This window comes from Argiope bruennichi, chromosome 5 (assembly GCF_947563725.1).
Source record: "Argiope bruennichi chromosome 5, qqArgBrue1.1, whole genome shotgun sequence".
NCBI classification, from domain to species: Eukaryota; Metazoa; Arthropoda; class Arachnida; order Araneae; family Araneidae; genus Argiope; species Argiope bruennichi.
This window is the reverse complement of record NC_079155.1, coordinates 106,042,920-106,068,152: the sequence shown is the minus strand read 5'-3', so window position 1 is coordinate 106,068,152 and position 25,233 is coordinate 106,042,920. Positions and strand designations below refer to the sequence as shown.

Genomic DNA, 25,233 nt, shown 5'->3' with positions numbered 1-25,233 from the left:
AAGTCAATGACAATTCCAAAAACCTATGAATTATAACAATGCAGGTTGGTTTTCAAAGTTTTTTATTCTCATTTAGTAACGTTTAGTTATGAAAAACTTCTTATCATCTTAATCACCTCAATTATTACATGACTATCTTAGCATCAATTCTTTGATCTGAACGATACCTCATGATTAGATATTGTGATGGGTTATTGCTTCATTTATGATGGATTCTTTACCTTATTTAAACATTTTAAAACAACTATATATTCGTTTCGATAAAATCTTAATTGTCTTTAAAAGATTTTGCAATATTTCAAATATTTTGCAGTCAAAATTACATTTGAAAAAATGTAAGATATATACCTTTTTGAGTGCATTTCCCATTTTAAAAAAATAAGTTAATGATATAAGTCGTGAAAATATTAGTAATTTTCAAATATTTGTAAATAATATTAAAAATTGAAAACTTTTTCTATCACACGCACACACACACACACACACACTGAATCATATGACTTTCTTCAATTCATCATTGGATCAAAAATAATTTAGCTCTCGGCTTTGCCTTCCATCCATTCAAATTTCTTTAAATGTAGACATTAATTTCCATAACTAAGTCAAAAAACAACCACAATTTTAGCGACCATCATTATAAATATCATCAACTATTTTCTCTAAATTTATAAATAAATGTAATATATACATAATACATATTTAATATAAATACAAATTTCTCAGATACCAAGAAACAAAAAACAATGTCCACGACTTTATATTTAGTTAATTGTTGTGTTATACATGCAATACAATCAGGTAAAAAATATTATTTTTTACAAGTATGTCATTGAAATGAAACTTGTATCAATAAAATTGGCAGTTGTTTCAGTTTTGATAACCAAATCATTCTTTTTCTACGTTTTCCTACTTTGAGTGAAATCTGAATAGAAGTAATTACTTTTGAAAATTATTTAAGTTACGTTTCAGAAATTCTTAATTTCATAAGTTTTATATAGCTTAATGTTTGCTTAGACAAGTTTTCTCTTTATATATTGAGTTTTTCAAATTTAAAGTTAAATTTAATAAATTAAACTCTCTTATTTACTATTCTTGTTAGTTTGGTAGCGGTAAAAATTAGAACATATCGCAACACCTCATTTTCTTTGACACCTTTAATATTTTGTACATAATGTTATTTTACACAGCTCACTAAGAGTTGAAATCTTAGAGTGTTTCAGATATGTGACTTATTGGAAATTCGGTGCCAACATTTTAAAGACATTTCTAAAGAACTGTCTTTTAAATGATCTTCGCCAAGTAAACAGATATCTTTAGGCTTAACAACAAATATCTTTAATTTGTCTAAATATATAAATAACTTTTCTCTTATATATGCATTACATAACTGCATTTCTGTTGAATAAAAATATTTTATTTTGGTAGGTATTTTATTATTTGCTTTAATGTCTTCAAATGTTTCTTTTAAATATCCAAATGTAATATAAATTATATTATCTCTATCTTAATTGTGTGCCCTCTTTAAATTAAATTAGATTTTTATAAGACAATCAAATCTTTCTTCAAATTGGAGCTGGCAAATTTTTGATTTTTTTTTAAAATTACATCTTATATTAGGCATTTTTGTTGACCAGCTGGTCAGCTGAAGATATTGGTTATATTGTTTATTGTTTAGTAAAATTGTTAATATATTTATTGTTTATATAATATTGCTTAGATATAACTTTATGTCCATGATTCTATAAAATAATCGTATATTAAGACCATGTTATTTTAACTGTCTCAAATATGTTCTGTTCATTGTGCACTAGAACATTACTAATGAAAGGCAGTCCCATGACATCATAGCACTATTCAAAATGTAATTATCCGGTTCAACTAACCGCTTACTTGCTTTGTGTTGTACACTCATTTTTATTCTTCTTCATAAAATTCAGAGATACTAAGCAGAAGCTTTCATCTTTAGCCTTCAACAATAGAAAAAATTACGCTAATAAATATTTGATGATCCAAAAAAAAAACAAAAAAAAAACTTTCAATCCCAGGATAAGAATGTAAACATTGTTGTATAGCGAACAAAAAAATATATTTTAAGAAAGGAAGAAATTCACGATATTTGCACAATATTAAATTGGTGTCACTTAAAAACTCTTTTTTAAAAATATTATGCAGTGTAAAATTTATTTTTGAAGTAATATTTTTAGATGTTATCAAAGAAAAATATCAAGATTCAGCCTTATTTTTAATTAATTAAAATTTGAGGTTCGCATTCCACCCACTAAGGAATATATATATATACCAAAATTGAAAATTTTAGCTTAAATGATCTGGCCAGATCAGAATCTCAACAATATGAATGTGCGCTAGTAGTATATTCATATTTATTTTTAGTAGTGATAACAAATTGTATCATTACATTCACTAAGAAACTTTTGTATATTCACATTTAGGCTCTCTTCTGGAAGATAAACCTATAAAACAAGATTTTGAGAGAAATTTAGGGGATCCTTTCTCTTTGCAAGAATGGTTAGAAAGTAATAAGGAAATATTAGATAAAGAAGGCAAAAAGAAACTATTTGATGGGCATTATGTCTCAAGAGTAAGTTTTCTCTTATATTTATATTGTTACGAATTTCCTGCGATGTGCTTAGAGTAAATTCAATAAGCAGAATCCTTTTAAAAAAAAATAAATAAAGCTATTTATTTAACGAAGACTGCGCATTCAATAGCTCAGTCACCAGCCTACAGCTTGCTTGCTGTCTAAGGCTCCAATACCACTCCTATTGATGGTTGGGTTGACGGGGCGCCTAGCCCCGGCAGGGGCTTATCCCCGGTAAGGAGAGACTTCACAGTGCTTTGCTGTCTATACTTTGCCGTGGCCGTCTTCGACGAAATTTGGAGATGACGAGTGTCAGGACTCATTGTGATTGTCTGATATTAGGGTGAGGGTGGGGTGGGGGGGTACGCTGCCGTTGGGCTTAGTAAGTTTTTACTGCTTGTGAGCTAGAATTGGCTATTGAGATACTGTTTAGTTTGAGTTTGAAAAAATAAAAGTTAGGAAGAAAAACTAAGGGGCTGAGATAAATTAAAGTAGTATATTACGGGGTCTTCTAGAGTTTGTAGATGGTTTATATTTAGGGATTTTAGCTATTGCTTCATTTTCATTCTTATCCATGTTTTTAAAGAAGTTAGTGGCTAGATTTTTAATGAATTTTTTAAGAGGGGGATAGTCTAGGCATAAGTACATATTTGTATTGGGCATGTAGTATTTCATATTGCAGAAATTTCTAATTAAGTTATTTTGCTGGCGTTCAATAAGTCTAAGATTAGTCTTGGCAGCATATCCCCACACAGGGCAGGCATAAGTTAATACTGGACGCAAGTAGGCAGAGTAAATAAGCATTTTATTTTGTCTACTCATTTTGGAGTTTCGAGAAATTAAGGGATAAAATTTACGAGTTAGGTCTCGAAACTTTTTAGCTGTGTAAATAAAGTGGGGTTTCCAAGTTAATTTACTATCTAGAATAACACCTAAATATTTGCATTCCTTAGACCACGGGATAGTTTGATTTTTAATTTTAATTGGGGAGAAATTCTTTTTACAGTTATTTTTATTAAAAACTATAGCTTCAGTTTTACTAGCATTTATTTCAATTTTCCATTCGACGAACCAGTCCTCAAGAGATTTAATATGTCGGTTTAAAGCTATGGTAATGAAATTTTGATTTTTGTTTCTAGCTAGTATTGCAGTGTCATCAGCGTACATGCACAACATAGTGTTAAATTGCTTGGGGATATCATTAATAAACAAGGAAAATAAAATCGGCCCTAGTTTAGATCCTTGAGGTACACCTGCAAGAATAGGTTTTACTTCCGAAAATTCATTGTTTATCTTGATTTTAAAGGATCTGTAACTGAGGTAAGAAATTATAATTTTGATAAGGTTTGGGGGTATGTTGTAATTAATTAGCTTGTATATAAGACCATCTTGCCAAACTCTGTCAAAAGCTTTCTGAATGTCAAGGAAAACCGCTGCAGTTTTTTGTTTATTTTCAAAACCTTCCTCAATGAATTCTACTGCTCTAATTAATTGGTGGGTTGTAGATAGGTTACGGCGAAATCCAAATTGTTCAGGTGTTAGTATATTATGTTCTTCTAGGTAATTATTTAATCTATTGAGAATTATCTGTTCAGCAATTTTGCTGACAGAAGAGAGTAGGGATATGGGTCTATAACTGCAGGGATCAGTTGGGTCTTTTCCTGGTTTTAATATGGGGATAACTGAAGCTGTTTTCCATGACATGGGAAAATATCCTAATTTGAGAATGCTATGAATTATATTAATTAAAAATTTTAGGTAATTGTCCGGAAGTGTTTTTAACATTTTGTTGTTAATACTGTCAAGGCCAGGGGCTTTTTTGATATTAAGTTTTTTAATATGATCCTTTAATTCATCAGTTGAGGGAGGGGGAATATCAATAAATTTTTGTGGCAATGAGTCGAGAAAGCCTTTGACTGTATTATTTACATTATGTTCTGTGGTGAAATTGCTCAATTCATTAAGTTGAAATTGTTTCTCAAGGCTAGCCGCCAGGCAGTTTGCTTTTTCTTTATCAGTTATTGCAATACTAGCAGGGCCTTTAAGGGCCGGAATTTTTTGTTTTTTACTTTTAAAAGTTTTGACAAGTTTCCAGATTGAACCGTCTTCTGTGTTAACACTAATTAATTTGTGTATAAATTCATTGCTTTGGATTGTATTGTTAAGTTTTTCAATTTCCTTATTAATTTGGTTCATTAGTCTCTTGAAGACTGGGTCTCTGGTTTTTTGAAAATTTTTCCTGGCAAAGTTCCTGTCCCTGATTAGGTCTCTAATTTTAGGGTCAATAAAATTTTGACTATTTATAATGGGGGTGGAGGCTAGATTTTTTGCATTAATAATTTGCGATTCGAAGATGTTTACAAAATGGTCAAGTTTATCTGGGTTTGTAAATTCATCAATGTTTGGGGTTTCTGATTGACTGAGGGTTAATTTAAAATTATTCCAGTTTGTTTTAAATTTATTAAGATTATTGGGCAGGGAATATTTAAAGAAAAAATTTAATAAGATGGGATTATGGTCAGAGCTAAGTTCAGGTAAGGAGTGAATTTCATATGGGTACAGGAAGTCTTTAATTAAGGTGAGGTCTATTGTATTGGCTGACTGAGGCCCAAATCTAGTGGGGGTGGACGGTGCTATAATGTCTAATCCGGCCTGAAGGGCGAATGATTTTAGGGAATTACCTTTTGGGCAGTTACACTTACAATCCCAGCTAACGTGGTGAGCGTTAAAGTCTCCGCAAATTATTTGATTAGGTCCTGTTTGCATCAGGATTTCGATGTCGAAAATAAAATTGGAATTATCTGCACTAGGGGGGATATAAATAGAGATTAAGGTTATTGGATCTTGATTTTTAAAATTTAATTTTACCACGCTAGCTTCTACATGTTGTAGTAAAGGTGGGGGGACCTCACTGTGAGGTAAACCATTTTTAATTAAAATTGCAGTACCGCCGCCAGCCTGGTTAGCTCTGTAACTGTAATATGAGAAATAGTTTGCCAGGAAAATTTTTCTTTGTGGTCTAAGGTGGGTTTCTTGCAGTAGGATTACATCGGGGTTATACTTATTTACAAAATTACGAAGGTCAATTATTTTATTGTTAATGCCATTTGCGTTCCAATAGACTATGCGAAGGCTATTGCAGGAGAAAACTAGTTAGTGACAGGTAGACTTGGGTTATCGAATGCCTTCATGAGTATATCCAGTTTTTCCATAACAGTGTTTGCGGTTTTTAGTTTTTTAAGCTGTGAAAAGAGTAAAGGGTACTCGGTCGTTAGCTTTTTCAGTTCTTTCATTGCTTCTATAATGTCAGCGAAATCATTGCCTTCTAAAACGGTGTTGTTGGCTTGTTTGTGACCATAGGTTTGTGGCGCCAGCTCTGGTGGGCTTGTGTGGTAAGAGTGTAATGGAGGCGCTATCTCATGATGGCTTGTGTTTTTAAAAAGACCTGCAAAACTGACATTTGGCCTGATCAGAGCTTGATTTTTGTGAAAATAGTTGTCCCTATTTTTTCTCGCAGACTGAATTTTTGGGAAGGCCTCGCAGCCGCGGTAAGGTGCTATGTGCCCTTGTTTGCCGCAATTGATGCAAGTTGGCGTTTCAATTTTTTCTTTTATCACGCAAGCATTAGTTTCGTGGCTTTCGCCACACTTCAGACATCTGGGCTTTATGTTGCAGTTATTCGCTGCATGGTGAAAAAAGTTGCAACGATAACATTGCGAGACTAGGTTGCGACCTCTGTAGGGCTCTACTGTGATACTAAGGTAATCCAGATGTTCTATTTTAAAGATTTCCTCGGCTTTTTCAGTTTTATTAAGTTCAACCATATAAAATGGAAGAGGTCTCTTAGTTCTTAGCTGGGTAAGTTGAACAACCCTAGTCACTGGGAAACCACTATCAACTAGGTTTTGAGCTATTATTTTTGTGTCGTATTCATGGGGGAGCCCTTTGATGACTGCTTTTAATGGTCTTTTGTTTTGGGGGGTTATGATATAATAATCATAACCCTGCTGCCTGCAGAAATTTTGAATGGCTTTGTGTTGATCAGCCGATTCTGGGAATATTTTTATGAACCCTTTATTCAGTTTGTTGACAGTTTTGCCGCAGGTTTTGGCAATTTGGGATAAAATTTCATTAAAGTTATCTGCATATTTCAACATTATTGGTGGTATTTTATGTTCTGCAGTGTTGGGAGTTTCATTTTCAACTGGAATATTATTGAGGACTTGAAATTTATTGCTTATGTTAATTACATTTTTAGGGGGTTCCGGTTTATTTCTGGCAAGTTTCCTCTTTGTTGGAGAGACGAAATTATCATTACTCAGGTTCAGGGAGGGTTCCTTAGAGTGTTCACATTTCGAGTCCTGACAAGAACTAACAAGGTTCATCTTACCCAGAAGGGTCTCCATCTCCTGAATCGCTTGTTTTCTTCTAGACTCCATGGCTGCAAGAAGCGGGTGAGCATAATCAATCTGCTCCCTCTTGGCATGCCTTGTGGCTTGGTTGATACCTTCAATTTCAAGTCTTAGGACTTTTACCGCATCGCGGATCATCAATCTTTCCTTGCAATGGATGCAAGTGTATTTCTCTTTAGTTTGAGGCAGATCACTATGATTGCCATCAATGATCATTTCTTCATTCGTCTCCGCGCATCTGCGCTTTCCACCTTCTTCGCAAACGCTACCGTTCATGACGGAAGCTAACACGAGAATGAGAATCAATACAACGAATTCCAATACCACTCCTAATATTTCGTGCTTGTTTTTATATGCTCTCTGCCGGAAGTGACGTCACTAACAGGAAGTTATGTCATATTAGAAAAATCCAGAACCTTGGAGAGAATTCAAGAAATCAGGATCCCTCTAGAAAATCCTCTCTGTCGCCAAGGTTTCCAACTTCCGTCGCCAAACTTGGCGAAATGTCGCCAAATTTGGCGACAAAAATTAGTTGCCTAAAACATCGCCAATGAGCCAGTATCTCGCCAATTTGGCGACTTGCTATTGAAATACAATGGGATACATATAACATTCATTATCATAAGACAAATTACACCAATTTACATAATTCGTAACAATATTCATTTTTCCTACTACTGCAAATTCATTTACCCATTGATCATTTTTATTTCATTATTAAAAATACTGCTGCTTTGAGTTATTTTAAAAGTTCACTTTATTGACTGTTATAATATTCAAAATTTTTCAAAAAATAATTTTATATAAAAAATTATAAATATGTAACTTGCGTGTAAATAATTGTTCGGATCCATTCTGATTGATTGTATATTATAATTCATCTTTCAAAGAGCTGCAATTTAAAAAATTTTTTTTTTTTAACTTTGCAATATTTTACAAATATAGTAACAGTCATCTTTTTATAGTCTTACCAAAATTACATTCATAGAATGATAAAAATCTCACACTGCACAGCAGCTATAGTAATGTCATAAACTTTATTAGAAACTGATTTTACCATTAAATATAAAATAATTTATTATTCAGTATTCATATTTTAAGCTTTGAAATTCATTTATAAATTTGCAGATTTGACGAATAATTTTCAATTTCTGAAGTGATATTTGCTACTTTGTGGTATTAAAAGTTATTAACTCTAAGATATTTACAAAATTTTAGTAACCAATTTCATAGGAGAGCCCCTACAAATATTCATTGCAGGTTAATAAATTCATAAAATCTCAACATGGAATTAAAAAAAAAAAAAAAAAAAGTGGATATTTTTGAAGATTTACAGTTTTGAAATGCAACGAAATATGGAAGATAGGATTTCACATCTTTAAATCTGATTACTGTTGGTTTTAAACTTTTCCCAGTTATATCTACAATGTGTTAATATTTTGGCTTTGATCCAAAAATGCCAACTTGATAAACTACGGTTCTCAAAGCTAAGAATAATTTGGAATTGGCGAAATGAATTGATATGATAGATTCTGTCTTGTCCATACGAATCTTGCACCGACTCATAATAATTATGTTGGAATAATGCAGAAATTTTTATATTTATATGATTTAAATGGAAACGCTAGAATTTTTCTTTAATACATTGCCTGCCAAATTTGTCCGAAAGAATTATAACTATGAAAAGTTATCATCTGATTGATATTTAACATGAACACATAAATTTGCCATTTTGTTCATGCAAACTCTTAAATGATAATGCCAATAAATTCAACGACCTTTCAATATAAAAAAGAGATAGACATTATAAAATATCAATGTCTCTGTTAAAAGAAAATCCATCAAAAATATTAGCTGAATTGAAGTAAGATTCTTAGAAGTCCTTCGACGATGCAAATCTTAAAACCTCTTTAATCTGACAAACTTATTGAAACAATATTTTTGCATTGGTTTTAATTTAAACCTCTATATAAGGAAATTTTGACATATTGAAGTAACATAGTGTTTACTTGGTTTCCATGTCTTGTGTATAAGAAATGTAAAGATAATTTTATATTAAAATTTCTTTTTAAAAAATTTTAAAAAAATATATTTTATCACTATTTAAACCTATTTTAATTTTTAGATCGGATTTTTTTATTATAAAGCAGCATATATATATTTTAGAATTACAGAACAACGTAAACTTGAAAAAGTAATTAATTAGGAATATTGAATAAATAAAGATCAAATAATATTCAATTTTTATTTGAATAATTTCAAGTGCACTGCTTTTGAAAATTAAATAAGACGTAAAGATAAATCAAACCATTTTAAAACTACTATAAAGATATCTCGAGGTCTCTTACATCCTCCCAAATTTGTGCAGCTTTAATCAATTCCCTATTTTGAATAATTAATAAATGGCCCTGATACAAAAATAGACAATGGATCTTACTGATTAAAATATTGACTAAAGCAAGATTAACTTTTTTTGTAAACTTTGCATTTTTTTTAGTTTTATTTTTTGTACTGCTATATGAATATTTTTTCAGTATAAAACAGAATCTGATTTATGATAAAACAAAAAGCTATAGTAACATTAATTAATAAAAAATATTGCTTAGCTGGTTTTTTAAAAAAACATTTTCAATTATTTTCTATCATACAAGAAAATGGAAATCTTAAGAGGCCGATAAGAACATGGAAGTAGATTAAAGAAATAAAATAAATTTTTCATGAGATTCCTTAGCTATTGGAATAAGGAACCGAAATTAAAAAATGGGCACGAGTTAGAAAATTTGAACATAAATGTCAAAGAAAATTTAATCGAATGAAAATTGAAGTAACTTGCATAAATTGACTTAATAAATTGCCAAAATCACATGTTTGAAGCGATCTCCATTTTAAAGCATTCCGATATTTTTAACCATCCAACAATCGTCTCTTTCTAGAGATTAAAAAACAGTTTGAAAATGTAATGTTAGATTTCTTTTCTACAATTTCTTTGCATAAAATAAAGTAAAGAAAAAAATATAATAAATTACATTTCACTTTTCTGATTCCATTAAAATCTGAAATGGCTATTTTTGGACCCATTTTTACAAAATGTTCTTAAATAAGAGCACTCTTGGTACAATAAACGATAAATTCTCTTGGTAGTAATTTGGATATCTTAGTAACGATACGCGAATAAAAGGGAGAATATTTCTTCATTAAGACAAAAAGGAACGTGCACCTTACATTACAATGAGAGATTTATCAATATTTCTTTCTTATTAACCTCCGAGAATTCTCTTTTTTTCCGTTGATCGTTTATCTTTAAAGATTTCTTGTTCCAACTTCATTTATGGACCCAATCAAATTTGTAACGATAGAGTCATTACGGCCAAAAAGATGGCTACCATTTCTTGCAGGGTTTTATATGGGTAAGTGGCTTGACTGTGTATTCAAGTAATACGACATCATTTTGATCAGAAGGTAATATTTATTCATTTGGATTAATTTATAAGAAAAGAGGTACAAATACTTTCCGAAGGGAATTTTATATAATAGTTTCATTGAACTAACAGATAATATAATGTAACCAAATGATAATGACGTAAGGACGTTTTAAATATTATGGTAGAAATTTTTAAATTTTTTTTTACTTAGCCTTGGAATGGAAACATTTTGGTTATCACCTCTAAATAGAAATGCGGTGTCAGTTTGACTATCATTCAATGATTAATCTATATTGAAAATGTTGGTATAATTTATAAAAACAGAAATTTTAAAAGAGTAATTTCAATTTTAAAAATGTTTTTATAACTGTATATTAGGAAATATAAAATGTTTTTATATAACTAATGTATTTAAATGCAATTATAATTTTTAAAAAATATTCATAATTAATTAATTTTAATGTGCAACATGGGTAAATTCATGTGAATATGCTATTTAAATACGGCAGGTGTTTCAGATTTCTCTGTTGTTTCAACTGATTTGTTCCAAAAAATTCAGGTAACATTCTTGGAGTTAAATCATCATGCCCATGCGTTTTTATTCTAATTTTAAAAGGAATAAAATGATTTTTATGTGATGATAGTGTGCGTTTGAGGTTCGAACTCGTAACGTTAGGGTTCATAGCCGAGTAACAAGACCACTAGACAAAAGTGTACACTCCTCTCCGGAAGTTGTTATCTGGCTTATGATGTTACCACCACAATAGATATTGTGTGTGCAAATATTTTTGTAATTTAACATTTTTAGGAACAATTCAGATGCTTTATAAGTGGATTTGTTTCCATTCGAATTCGGGATTGGGCATTTATTTATTGATTTGATATTTTCCATCATTCCAGTCGATAATTTGTTATGATTTCACTCTCATCAAAGCATTTTTATGTAGATTTTTGTCATATTTTAAAATAATATAACTCGATTATTTTATTGTATCATGAATTAAAAAAAAACTATTTTACAAATTTGTTTAAGTTATTCCGAGTATCCACTTTTTATAGGCTTGATGCAGATTGTGGAGCATTAATCTTATGGATTGTATGATACAAGTAAATGAATTGAATAATTAAAAAAAAAATGAGGTCGATAAAGAGCAAAATAATTCACAGCACAACATCGACGGACATGTTTCCTTTATGTTGGGTAAAAATTCCCCTTGGTTGAAAATATTTCTTTTTCTAAATGCACCAAAATATAAAATGTAATCATTATATGAAAAGTTTTAAAACGAAAGACCATTGTTAGTCAACAAAATGCGCTTTCCTAGAATAATGTTTATTTCTGAACTACAGCAGAAACATCTTTAACTTAAAAAGTTCTATATATAACATGGTATATACCGTCTTTTCATATTAGTAAAAGACGGTATACACTATATCTAATTTCACTTAGAAGAAATCTAGGTTTCCTTTCATCTAGAAAAAATTTAGGTTTCCTTTCAGCTAGAAGAAATATAGGTTTCCTTTCAGCTAGAAGAAATCTAGATTTCCTTTCATCCGTCTAAAAGTTATCAATTTTTCTTCCCATCAGCAGTGAATAAAAACCATCCCACATGAGTTTACATAATATGAATTGTAAATAAAGCAATCATGAAAGAGATTTTATGATAAACTACAAAAGAAATAAAATTCAAGTGGCTTAAAGATGCCCATTCCTTAGATAAAAATTTTCTACACAATGCAGTTCATTTTGTTTGCATACAGTAAATCTTGGTTATTTATTTTTAGAAAAAAAATTGATTATTCTATAATTTCGAACGTTCACGGTGATGATTTAACATCAATGTCGTGGCTACAAAACCGAGAAGTTTCTGAATCGAATCCAAAGCCACAAGAAATAAGTCGACAACTTTGTCAATCGAGTTCAAAAGCTTTCCTTTTGTAAAGGTGCAGAAGTTTGAAAAGACGTTCTTGTTTGGATTTTCTCCTCATTTTATGTCCATGCACCAAGATTGTGATATTCTTCTAAAAATAACCCTGTGGTAATATTAATTGTGGTATTCGTCATATTAATGAAATCTTATTATTGGAAGTATTCGCTCTAAGAGTTTTTAGCATACTTCCTAATAAAGGCGTTGTATCCGCTCCATCCAGAAATAATTTGGAGATCTCGCCCAGGTGCTCAGATTTTTCTTTTCAGTTCTCCCCTACATGACAGATTTGTGCTACGTAGTGTAATGAAGAAATCCGAATGTGCTATTTGGATGCCATTAGATCACAATTTAATTCTTTAAAGACCTTTAGGCTATTATAGATCTTTAGATCACCATTTAAAACAGAACTACGATTTCATTTATTACATATCAAACTTTTATTTCTCTAACTTATTGCGTTGTTCTGTTAACATTGAGACCTACTTCCGAATACAGAGACAGAAAGACGGTTGACAGATTTGGTTCAAAAATGGATAAGAGTTCGCATTCAAAGTAACACAACTGTTTAACCGACTTTATTTATATTTTACTTGTTTTCGTTATACTATTTATTTTTTCAGGGAAACAGAACAGTTTTCTCTGTACGATTTGATAGGAATCCGCAAATTAGTGTACACACTGTATCCGAATTTTATTCTTCTAGCTCGAAACATTATCCAATCACTGTGTTTATAAAACAGACAAATACACAGAGTGAAAGATAGATTAAATTCCAAAAAAATGTAGGACTCTATGAGATTTAAAACTTATAGATTCATTCACATCTCGTTATTAAATTGTTGTACAATTGCAATACTTTCGTTTTGCGCTTTAGTTTAATTTCTAATTTTAGTTTCTTAGTTAGTTCCTTTAACTACAAACTTCATAAGCACATATTAAAGTACAAAACGTTTCTGTAATAAGACATCTCTGGGAATCTCCTAGACCACTCTTCCTCCAATTTCTTCCCGATTCTCAGACAAAAACCTTCATTTTCCGTGCCAAATTCACGACCGCCAGCAACTCCTTTTGATTAGGGCCCGCGTCTGCATTGACGAATGGCCATCGCGCTAACGTCGGATATTAAACGTAATGGAGGTGTGCCAAGCCTAATGGCTGTCGCATTCAATTACCATTCACTCGAGACTGAGACTGATAAATAAAATTCCCACTCATTTGTTCGCTGTCTTTTCCTAGCAATTAAGAACAGATGTATAAATACATACTTCGCTAGAATACCTCGATAGATGGATAGATGTATTGGAAAGAGGGAACTATTTTTTATGGCGGAAGAAAACGTCACATTTTGCTCAGAGAACAAAGAAAATTATGGATTTTTTTTTTCTCTTACCAAGCGAGGCGTAAGCTTTTGTTCTTTTTTTTTTTTTTTTTTTGCTGTCAGTTGCCGTTTGGAGACTGATATATTTCAATTTTTTTTGTCTTTCTCCTGCATTTCTTTCTGTGTTATGTATGATGGACTTTTCTGCTTTCTTTCTAAAAGAAATACAGTAACGATTTATTGCCAAATTTGTTTAAAAAACTACAGATATATCTGTCGGTGTTATTTTTTTATTTCATTTTTATGTTCTTTTTTCAGTTAAAAAAATAGAAATGGCATTAGTTCGAATCGAAGGTAGATTTAATGGATTTTGAGATTCTTGTCTTTTATTTATTTTCTATCCAATAGATTTTTTTCAGCTCAAAAGTTAGTTCAGTTCATTTTAATGAAAAAAAAATTTGTTGTGAGCTGCGCCATGCATCATAAAGAATCTGAGCAGTGTATTTGATATTTTAAATCTCTTTACTCTTAATTGTTTTGCGTGTGTGATTAAAAATCATATGATTTGCTGTATAGTTTCTGCAAATGCAAAAAAATAACTTTTATTTTTGGATATTCTGGTGAGACATAATAACATATCTGGACAAAGAAGAATTCTTCCTTTTTTAATATTTTCATCACATTTGACAATACATTTGGTTTGTTGTCTAAAAATATAAAAAAGAACCTTTTTCTAATATCCTCATATCATATAATGACGTATCTGGATTGTTATCCATAAATACAAAAAAAAAGAAACTTTGTGTTTTAGTATTCTCATTACATATAACAATATATTTGTTCATGTAAAATATGTTGTTCACAAATACAGAAATTTATTTTTGAATATGCTCATCACATATAATGACTTATCTGAATTATTATCTACAAATACAAAAAAAAAAATGGTATTTTTAAAAAAAAATTTATTTACACATAATGACTTATCTGGATTGTTACATACAAATACAAAAAAGAACCTTTATTTTTTAATATTCTTATTCCATATAATGGCATAACTGGATTGTTATAAACAAATACTTAAAATCAACTTTTTTTTAATATTCTCATACCACACAATGACATATCTGAATTGTTATCTACAAACGCAAAAAAAAAAACAAAAAAAAAACCTTCATTTAGTTTAATATTCTTATCACATATAATGACATATCTGATTAGTTCCAGCAACAATTTTTTATAGATCTATTTAAACTGTTGTTGCTTCTTATGGCACGTAGACAAGCCCGCTGTTACGAAGACAGCGATTTAAGCCGATAGGGGGTGAGTCTCTTATTTTAATAGCGCCAACTAGGCCAAGAGTACGACTTTGCCACTCACGCATCACTCATTCGCTTGCACAACTCCTTTTTACATGAATGCGCATTCACACAACTCACAGATAGAACAGAGGAAGAACAACTATGCTCGAACCCAGGACACGGGGAAGACACGCTACCCCTATGCCAGGACATTGGCTTATATTTAAACTATAATTAAGTAGCAATTAACTACAAAATAAATAAAAAATCTTGGATATGTATAAATATCTCAGAAATCCCTTAGCGCCTTCATAAGACATGAAATAGTAAATAATGACTCATGTAAGATATGCTATCTAGTCAAGAGGCTAAATAAACTCTTTGGTCATAATGTTCAGGATATCTAAAACTTGTTAAACAAGTTACTACCGAATTTATTTCAAGTCAGCAATTTGAGATTTACCTTCTTCCGAAAAACATTAGAGGAAAGAAAAATATAATGGCGCATTCTTATTACATTAAATATCGGACACTGAATAGTCTATTGTGGCATGGTTAATAGATGATTAATTATGAAAAATATGCGAATATTTGCTGAAATACATATTTTGTTGAACAAAAATTGGCAGTAAGGCATTCACATATTGATTGAATATATCTACATACCAAAGAATAACAGACGAAGCAATAACTACTTAATCTTTGCATTAGTTATTTCTCAATTGCAGCTTGCTTAGAAAATAGACAATCTATGATATCTCATAGAATACATACTTCTGGAGATGACTCTATTAGCACAAAATGTCCAATATCTATATCTGTTGAATATCGTACAATATCTTATGCTAATAGAAGATACTAAGTTAATCAATAAATTATGCTTAAGTGAAACAGAAGCTCTTTTAAAGACATAAACTTAAGAAAAGAAACAAGAAAAATATTCCCCCTGTGCCATTTCATTAAATACAGAAGCTTTATATACAGTAGTTGGTGTTGCACATGAACAAGATTCACTTATTTTCTCAGAGAATCTTTATTTCATATTTCATAACAAAACTCAGTGTTCATAACCAATGACGTCACAGCTGTTTACATTGAAAAGAACATGATCATTAACTAATGACGTCAGAGCAGACGTCAAAATATCAAAAATTTAAATTCTAAATGCATATTTCATGTTAAAATTGTGAAAAGCGTCTTATAACCGACCCAAAACGAACCAAACAATTTGATAGGATGACAGTAAATGTATTGTATGGAGAGACATATGCAATTGTCCATTGTTTAGAATACATTGTTTAGCAATATATTTATTTGTTGCTAATCTGTATCTTTTCCTATGTAAAACACTGAATAACGTGAATTTTTAAGTTCGATATTTTCCCGTCGGCACAAAGCTTATCAGGATAAAATGTTTACATTTTGAATCTGCTTTCGAGGTTTCAATCGGGTATTTCGATAATTTCACGATTTCAAGTTTGTGAGATCGGATTCTCAGATCCTTCATCCCTTCATCGAGTACGTTTTTTAGATTATTAATATTTTTTTGTTTGCTTTCTTGTTTAACTCGGAAGATCTGTAAGATAATACCGGAGAAAGCAATTTTCAATTTACGGACGACTATTTTTTTTCCAAGTCACGGAAAGTTCATGATTTTAATCACAGATATCTCAACCAATTTCACAGAAAACTCCATGAAACTTTCTCCTATGTTTTTATTACGCCATAGTGCATATTTTTCTAATTGGACATTTTGGCTGATATGATTAATTGCTAATTTTTATAAATCCTTATTTCGCCTCTTAAGACAGTGCAACTTGTTTCATTCAACATAGTCTTTTTACTATAAATATACGTTACTTCCTTAGTTGTACAAGGCGGCGTTTTAAATTGAATGGACTTCAAGAAAATACTTTACTAGTCACCCAATCAACTTTTCCAAAATAACAGCTGAAAGAATGACGGTATATGTCAATTTCCACCTTGCAGTGCCATTTAATAAATTTCAAACTTTATCCCAAGTTAAATACATCTTTCAAGCGATTATTAAAATCCAATAAGGAAGAAAATTAAAAAGTTAATACAACCTTACCAATAATGCATTTTATATTCATTGGCAATAAATACGTATTTCGAAATTAACAAAAAGGCAAGATCATTTAAATTGAAACTCCATGAAATACTTTTTTAACTACTTACTGCTATTGCATTTTTATCAAAATATTAAAAATAGTAGAAAACAATTTAAACAAATAAGAAGTATTTGCAACGCTTGGTAAAATATTGTATCAATTAAAAGATTCTTTAATATATATATATATATATATATATATCATAGATTTATAGATTTCCTGTTTTTATTGATATTTTATGAGAGTCTATGTAAACCATTTTCTAGATCAAATTCGTGATAAATAATGAGACGAGAATGGCTCTTGAGCCATCAAATAACTTCATTAAGAATTTTCATTACACATAGATGAGAATATGTGAGAATTATATTTACCGTATAAATATATCCATAGGTACAATTGATCTTTGATGAATAGAACGCTGCACCCTATTTCATCCTTCGAATCATCTCCTTTTTGCAGAATGTTATTCATCGATAAAGCTTAAAATTTTAAGAAGAATATAGTTGAAATTTCATAAATTTAAATATTAAAAATTTATGAATTTATCGTGGTTTTCTCCCCTTAAATATATGTATTATACCTGTTCTAGAACATCTATCGATTTAATTTCTCCCTTTCCATTTCTACCTAACTCGAAAATTACATAAATTAATTTTTGCAGTTCTCAAACGACAAACAAACAATTTGTTTCACTCAATAATCGATTTCTAGAATAAAAAAAGCATCTATTTCTAGCTATCACTAAAAGAAGAGCACCCTTTTCCATATCAAATACGATCTCTTCCCGAAGAAACGATGGGTTGCTTCTCGCTCCATCTGAATGATTATTAAGATACCTCTGGAGGGAACTGAAATAGGGTGGGGGGAAGGGAGTATTGACGAATCCCACAGGAATGAATAGAAGAAAAACAATGGTTTGGGTAAAGTGTTCTTCACCAAATAAATTAGAAAACATCCTCGCCCCCTCCCCGCCTGGCGCAGTACGCCACTCGAAGATTTCTTCGAGATAAACGCAAATGTTGTTCGAGTGGTATCTCTGGGGGGTTTCTGGCGAAGGAAGCAGAAGCCTGCAAATGGGAATATAAATATCGGCTGTAAAATAAAGATGGATTTCGCTCTTCGGATAATTGCAGTTATCGATAATCGATAAGGTAATAGATCCCCCTGATGAGATACCTTCCAGGCTAAGAACGAGGCTCCCTTGAGAAGAACTGGAGTGAATAGATTCCAGCAAAAACAAAAGGCATTCAAATTGGAACCCAATAAAAATAAGGCAAGTTTTAAAAGACCATGCCCCAAACGAAGCGATTGTTTATCAAAATCCTATTACTGTAAGTAAAAAGCAAACAGCAAATTCGATTACAAATCTTCCATTATAACCCTCAAAGAAAATCTTTTCGGCTGGTATTTTTCAATTTAACCTTTTGTGCTTTTGAGTTGGAGTAAAAAATAAAAAAGGGCAATACAAAAACAGCAGCAGTAGCTGTATCCGCAACTGATATAAGACGCTCCAGTTGGCAGACATGGAACAAAGAAAATTTTGATGAAGTTCTCTTTTTCATCGGCCATTTTGGAAAACGTTTTTTTTATTTGTTCCAGACGGCGTTTAAATTGATGAATTGAAAATACCAAATCCTGTTTACTCTGGGGACTCGCGAGTCAAATGTTTTTGTAAAGATAAAATTCCTGTTCCTTCTGTTGATTACGATGTTGAAAAGAATAAGAGATCACTTCGGGGTGAAATTCTATTGTGTTCTGAGAATTTCGTAGCAAATTAGGTTCTCATTTTTAAGATGGGACGATTAAAGAAATCAGTGCATTAAAAATTAAGTGCTTTCTTTTTGAGAAGAAATTCCTTTCATATTATTAAGTCTTCCTTAAAGGACATAATGGACTTTTTTGCAATACTTTTGTTTTTTAATTAAATCGTTGATCTCCGAAGAAATTTTTTTGGATGAAGTTATTAAATGCAGAATAATTAAAGCTCAATTCTGATAACTTTTTGAGATCCTTGGGAAATTAAAAGACGGTTATAGACAAGGGAAAAAAATCCTGTCCGATTTTAAATCCCCGGATTGAATAAATTGTTCTCATTCTGAATATTATATTTTTGTCTTATGAGATTTCCGCACGCAATAATATTCTTGGGAATCTGTGAAAAACTTAATTTAGCGGGAATTACAGGAATAATTTTTCTTAGATTTCTTTGTATTTGCTATCTCAATAGTTTCCGAATTAAAAAAAAACTGTTCTGATTTATATTTTCATAATATTTTCTTAACAATTATATCAAATCTTTTAGAAGACTTTTAATTAAATCAAGTTATGGAGGAAAGAAATTAAACTTGCTTAGCTCTTATTTGTCTTTAGGAATAAATTTTAAATATTACAAAAGCATATATTGAAATCAATTATTCCATTATGGGATACTTTCTGAAACGCTACTAAATGTAATTACAAAAGCTAGTTTGGAGCAGTTTATATTTGAAAATAATTTTAAACTTAGTTATATATATATCCTTACGTTTCCTCTTTTAGGTGAAATATTTTACATTTAATGCAATTTTTATAGAAAAAGAATTTAGCTATTCCAGATCCCAATTCATGTTTAATAAGAAGTAATTGCAAATTTTTGGCATTATGGATTACGAAAATATTACGGCTTGATTAAGTAAAAAAATATCCTATTACAACAAGGATTTTGATGGGAAAGTAGAAGACTTAGTTTGTGCTGTTTATTGGCGAAAGATGCTATATTTGACTAAAGTGCGCCAAACTTGCGGTGGATAAATGGGATCATGGTAAAGAGTTGATTCATTGATAATTTTGATTACCTGTAATGTTTCTAATCTGTCCATGTTAATATAACCAGATATCAAGCATATCACGAAATCTTAACATTACGGCTAGATTAAACTAAGATATCGTGTTAAAACAAGGATTTTGATGGAAAAGCAGAAAATATTTCTTCTCTTTTTGTAAACTTGCTGTCCATTGGCGCAAGAGCCACATTTGACTCAAGTGCATCAAACTTGTGGGGGATAAACGGGATCACGGTAAAAGTGATTATTCGGTGATAATTTTGTTTACCTATAATGCTCCTAGTCTGTCTTCTGTCCGTATCAACCTAACAAGACACCAGACTTCACGAACAGGAAGTAATAGGATAACGCTTTATTATCATCATTTGGTGAAAGTATCTTTGATCTTCTGGCCCTTTTAACCACACGAAGAGTTAATTTTTATGTCTTCTGTCGTGAAAAATCAGCCAAACTATCACACATAATATTGTGTAACAGAATAGAATTGTAAAATATATACATATTTTAATATAAGGGCTTTTTTTCCAAACTTTTGTCATATCCGTCGTCCAGGTTTTCTACCCCTGCTTCGTAGAAAGATGCAGCCATTCATGTGAGATGGACACTGAAGGTCCTCATTTGTCTAGAAGTACTTTGAGTTTTCTTTTAAGGAATAAATATGGAGCAAGAATGTCTGAACATTCATCCTCTAAAGACATTATTTTGGTATGCTGGCCGGCAAGCTTTAAGATCGAGATTCCGGAATCTTCCGTTTCTTTTGATTGATCATCTTGTTAGAAAATATCTTCTGTTTCAATACTTTACCTTCCATCATCGAGAACGTGTCTTAGAGACGAGTGATTTTCATCTCTTCATTGAAGAAATGCTAGGAAACCAAAGTGTCCAGACCAATGAGTAGCTTGAAAGTAACGTTAATGCTCACTTCACGTCATGTGAAAAATGCCTGAATCTGTAAGGGGATTATGTCGAAAAGTTATAATGTTAGCACATAAGTTTTAGTAAAAAAAAAATATATTTTATTATGCATTCTATCGAAACTGAAAATGACTTACGTATAGAACGAGAGACTCTCCTCTTTGATTTTCTGGTATACTTATTAATAACACTGCTTATCTTATTAATTACAATGAAGTATGTATATATTTTGAGCTCCTTTCTGTCCTACAACTTGCTCAAAAATTTGGTAAATCAACAATTTTCTTGGCAACACCATATAAAATTTCACTTGTTTAAGTATTTGAATTATTGAGTTATCACTTTCAAAAACAAAAATTGACACACAAATGGTCAGCTCGTATGACTGGCTTGGTCCAAAATTTGTTACAGTACTATAATTCTAATGCTATATGCTGAAATTCATTCATCTGTCTACTTGCTTGCACATATGGTCATAGAATTATGAACATGCAGACTTTCTGCGATTAAATTTGGTGTAAAGTCCACGCACTAAATTCCTTGGCAGTTGCTCGTTGCGTTTTTGAGTTGGAATGTTCACAGACTGAGAGACAAATAAACAGACACAATTGAAAAAAAGTGAGTGTTTTAATTTTCGCACTCGGAAAATATGAAACATGAAGTTCATAAAATTCGAATTTTTTTATAGTATAAGTATTTTCTCTATGTATAAGTAAGTAATTTTCATTCTCGGAAAGGTCTGGAACGTGAAGTTCATAAAATTCGATTTTTTTTTATAGTTTTAAGTACTTTCCATTTGTACATTTCGTATACAAAAATAAATTTTAAAAAAATAAGAAAAAAGTGTTGCGTTGTATTTAAGGCATACAAATAAAGGACTTGAGGAACAAAAAAGGTACGACAAAAAGTGTTTGTGTTGTATTTATATTGCACAAATTAAGGAATTAAGGAACTAAAAAATCTTTCCAGGACAATTTTAATTTTAAATAAAAAAAATAATTTAAAACTGTGTTATAAATCGGAAAAATATATTAACATTTTTTTTTTTCAAATCAATAAGAAAAGCCGAAATCTGAACATGAAAAACAAATCAACAAGAAGTTTCTATTTATAAATAAACTTTGTTATCGGAAATACAAAACTAAATGATTTCTCAAATATTAAAGATACATAATTAATATATTTGACTAGAAATATACATGGACCGATTAAATAAAAATTGGAATACTTTTTGAGTACTCCTCCGTATATCTATAGAATGTGACAGTGAAATTTTATTTTAAAGCTTAAATTTTAAGAAACAATAAGAAATCCTTTAGCAAAATACTTTATACTTAGAGAATTAATTTTGAAAGAATAAATTGTTACGTGTTCGTGCTATTGTATTACTCGCATGAAGGCATATTTTCTTAAATTTCAAATTGGTTCCTTTTATTTTGGATGATTTACATTTCATTCTTTTTTAGATAGATGTGCTTGGAAAAGGAGAACATTTTCCAGACAATGATTTACCAGAAACTTTTCTGTGGCAAATAGTAAGTAATCCCTTCGCTAATTCTCTATAAATTTCAAACTTAAATACCAATTTTAACCAGAAATTAGTCATTATTTTAAAGAGTTCTTGTGAAATTATAATTAATAAAAAATAAATAAAAATGCATATATATATATATATGTGTGTGTGTGTGTGTGTGTGTGTGTGTGTGTGTGTGTGTGTGTGTGTGTGTGTGTGTGTGTGTGTGTGTGTGTGTGTGTGTGTGTGTGTGTGTGTGTGTGTGTGTGTGTGTGTGTGTGTGTGTGTAATATTAAAAAAATATATCTTTAAATGTTAAAAATATGTTTCATTTTGTTATGCTTTTGAACAGGCTTTTTAGAAGTAAAGTTCATTTAGTTATATTGGTAATATTTGAAATGAATATTTAACTAAATGCACGAAATTTGATAATTCTCGTAACTATATTTATTCTTATAATTCTTTACAGTTAGTATTTTGAATAAATTTATATTTCATTTCTAAATTAATTCTATTAATACAGATAGAGTAACTCTAAAGCATAAAAGTAATTTGACTCACTATATTTTATATATTTTCATTTTTTAATTTTTACTATAAATTCAAGTTGTTTATAAGAATTTAATTGAAGAGAATCATTTCACTAGTGCTATTAAATTTTACATAACTAACAACCACACACTGGATTATTCATGCCATTTTACCTTCAAACTGTCCGGAACCGGACTGGAAGTATCAGAACATAATCATTTCCCCAAAAACATACTTTGACGTGATTAGTAAATATCTTTTGAAATTTCCCAAAAGTCAAAGTACTTTCATTCATCGAGTCATGTCGCTTTAATTAAACATCCAGTTATATTTATACGCGAGGAATGCACCAGAACCATCAACATCCAGTTATATTTATATGAGAAGAATGCTCAAGAATCGTCAATTAGAGACGAAAATAATGGCTTAACTTTTGTCTCTTTCACCTCGCCAAGTTTCCAAAGCTGAAGGCTGGAGCGTAAACGGCTCCATTTCCTGTAGTTTGTTTAATGGGAGAAATATGATCATTTGTAGTGAAGAATTCGCATTAGCAGTTCTCATCACTCATACATTATCAGATTTAATTAGAAAAGACTTTCCCTGCGTGTAATTCATCTCATTATCCTTGTATTTAGTTTCGCGAGGTATTTGCATTAAACATGGACGATTAATGCGACGGACTTTCTTGCGCTATCTTTAAGGCTTATGTTTCAGCAAAACTGTAAAAATAGTTAGTGCCAGCATCCAGCGAGTTTGGCGAGATTAATGGTGGAACTTTTATGAACTAGGTTAAAAGGGATTTCATTTTTATGAAAAATAACTAACTAGAAATCCTGAAATTACTTTTCTCTATTTTGTGGTAAAGTTCTGTATAAATACGCCGTTTATGAATCGCATGTAGAAGCTGACATTATCTCTTTGTTGCTAAGTTAAACGTTGTGAGTTGACAATTATAAAATTCCTCTAAAAATATATAGAAATTCATTTTCTTTGTCAATTTTTATTGTTATTTTTTTTTCTTTATAATTATGCCAGGGTTTTTTTTGTTTGTTTGTTTTTGTGTGTTTTCTTAAAAACATTTTTGAATACAGCTAATTCTTTTAGACGAGGCGAGTTAAAAACTGTTCTAACTTTTCCATAGCGTTTTATGGATCGTGGAATTTATTTTTAATAACATCGAAAAGAAATTACTAATTGTCATACCGTTTATTATTCTATTTAATGTTTTTTTGAAAAATAACTATCTAGAAAATAGAAACTACTCTTCTCTATTATTTAGCGTTTTATGAATCGTGGAATATATTTTTAATAATCTCGAAAATTTGAGTATCCAGCGAGTTTGGCGAGATTAATGATGGAACTTTTATGAACTAAGTTAAAGGGAAGTTCATTTTTATGAAAAATAACTAACTAGAAATCCTGAAATTACTTTTCTCTATTTTGTGGTAAAGTTCTGTATAAATACGCCGTTTATGAATCGCATGTAGAAGCTGACATTATCTCTTTGTTGCTAAGTTAAACGTTGTGAGTTGACAATTATAAAATTCCTCTAAATATATATAGAAATTCATTTTCGTTGTCAATTGTTATTGTTATTTTTTTCTTTATAATTGTGCCGTTTTTTATATGTTTTTGAAGAACATTTTTGAATATAACAAATTCTTTTAGACGAAGCGAGTAAAAATCTGTTCCAACTTTTCCTCAGCGTTTTATAGATCATGGAATTTATTTTTAATAACCTCGAAAATATGATATTACTAATAGGCATATGGTTTAATATTCTATTTAATGTTTTTTTGAAAAATATCTATCTAAGAAACAGAAACTGCTCTTCTCTATTTTTGATATAATTCTGTATAAATATGTCATTTATGAATAACGTGTAGAAAGAGATTTTACTTTTTGTTGTTTATAATGGCAGTTGCCATGGACAAGCTCGTTGACAAAGTCAACAATTTTAAGTCGAGGGTGCGTCTCTTGTTTTTTTAGTAGCGCCAACTAGGGCCAAGAGTACGTCTTGGCTACTCACGAAACACATTTGCTTTCTCAGCCCCTCTTTACAGGGGGGCACATTCACACATCTCACAGATAGAACAGATGAAGAAATGGAACCCAGTACACTCAGATCACGGGGAAGACGCTCTACCCCTATGCCAGGACGCCGGCTTACTTTTTTGTTGAGAAGTTAATATCTTGAGGTTGATAATAATAAAAACCCTCCTAAAATATATAGAAATTCCTTTTCGCTGTCAGCTTTTGCTGTTTTTTTTTTCTTTCTTTCTTTTTTGTCCTTATAATTTTGCCGTTTTTGGAAGAAAAGTTTTAATACAATTA

The 25,233-nt window shown here is 30.7% G+C and overlaps 1 protein-coding gene across 1 annotated transcript in view; it reads left to right on the top strand.

Annotated features, from left to right (window-relative positions):
• LOC129969648 (3-hydroxyanthranilate 3,4-dioxygenase-like) overlaps positions 1-25,233 on the top strand; it is a 103,826-nt gene that overhangs the window by 62,016 nt on the left and 16,577 nt on the right. The window contains exons 6-7 of the mRNA XM_056084300.1: positions 2,451-2,599; positions 22,322-22,390. Coding sequence (XP_055940275.1) covers positions 2,451-2,599; positions 22,322-22,390 — 218 coding nt within the window. The remainder of the gene's footprint in view (positions 1-2,450; positions 2,600-22,321; positions 22,391-25,233) is intronic.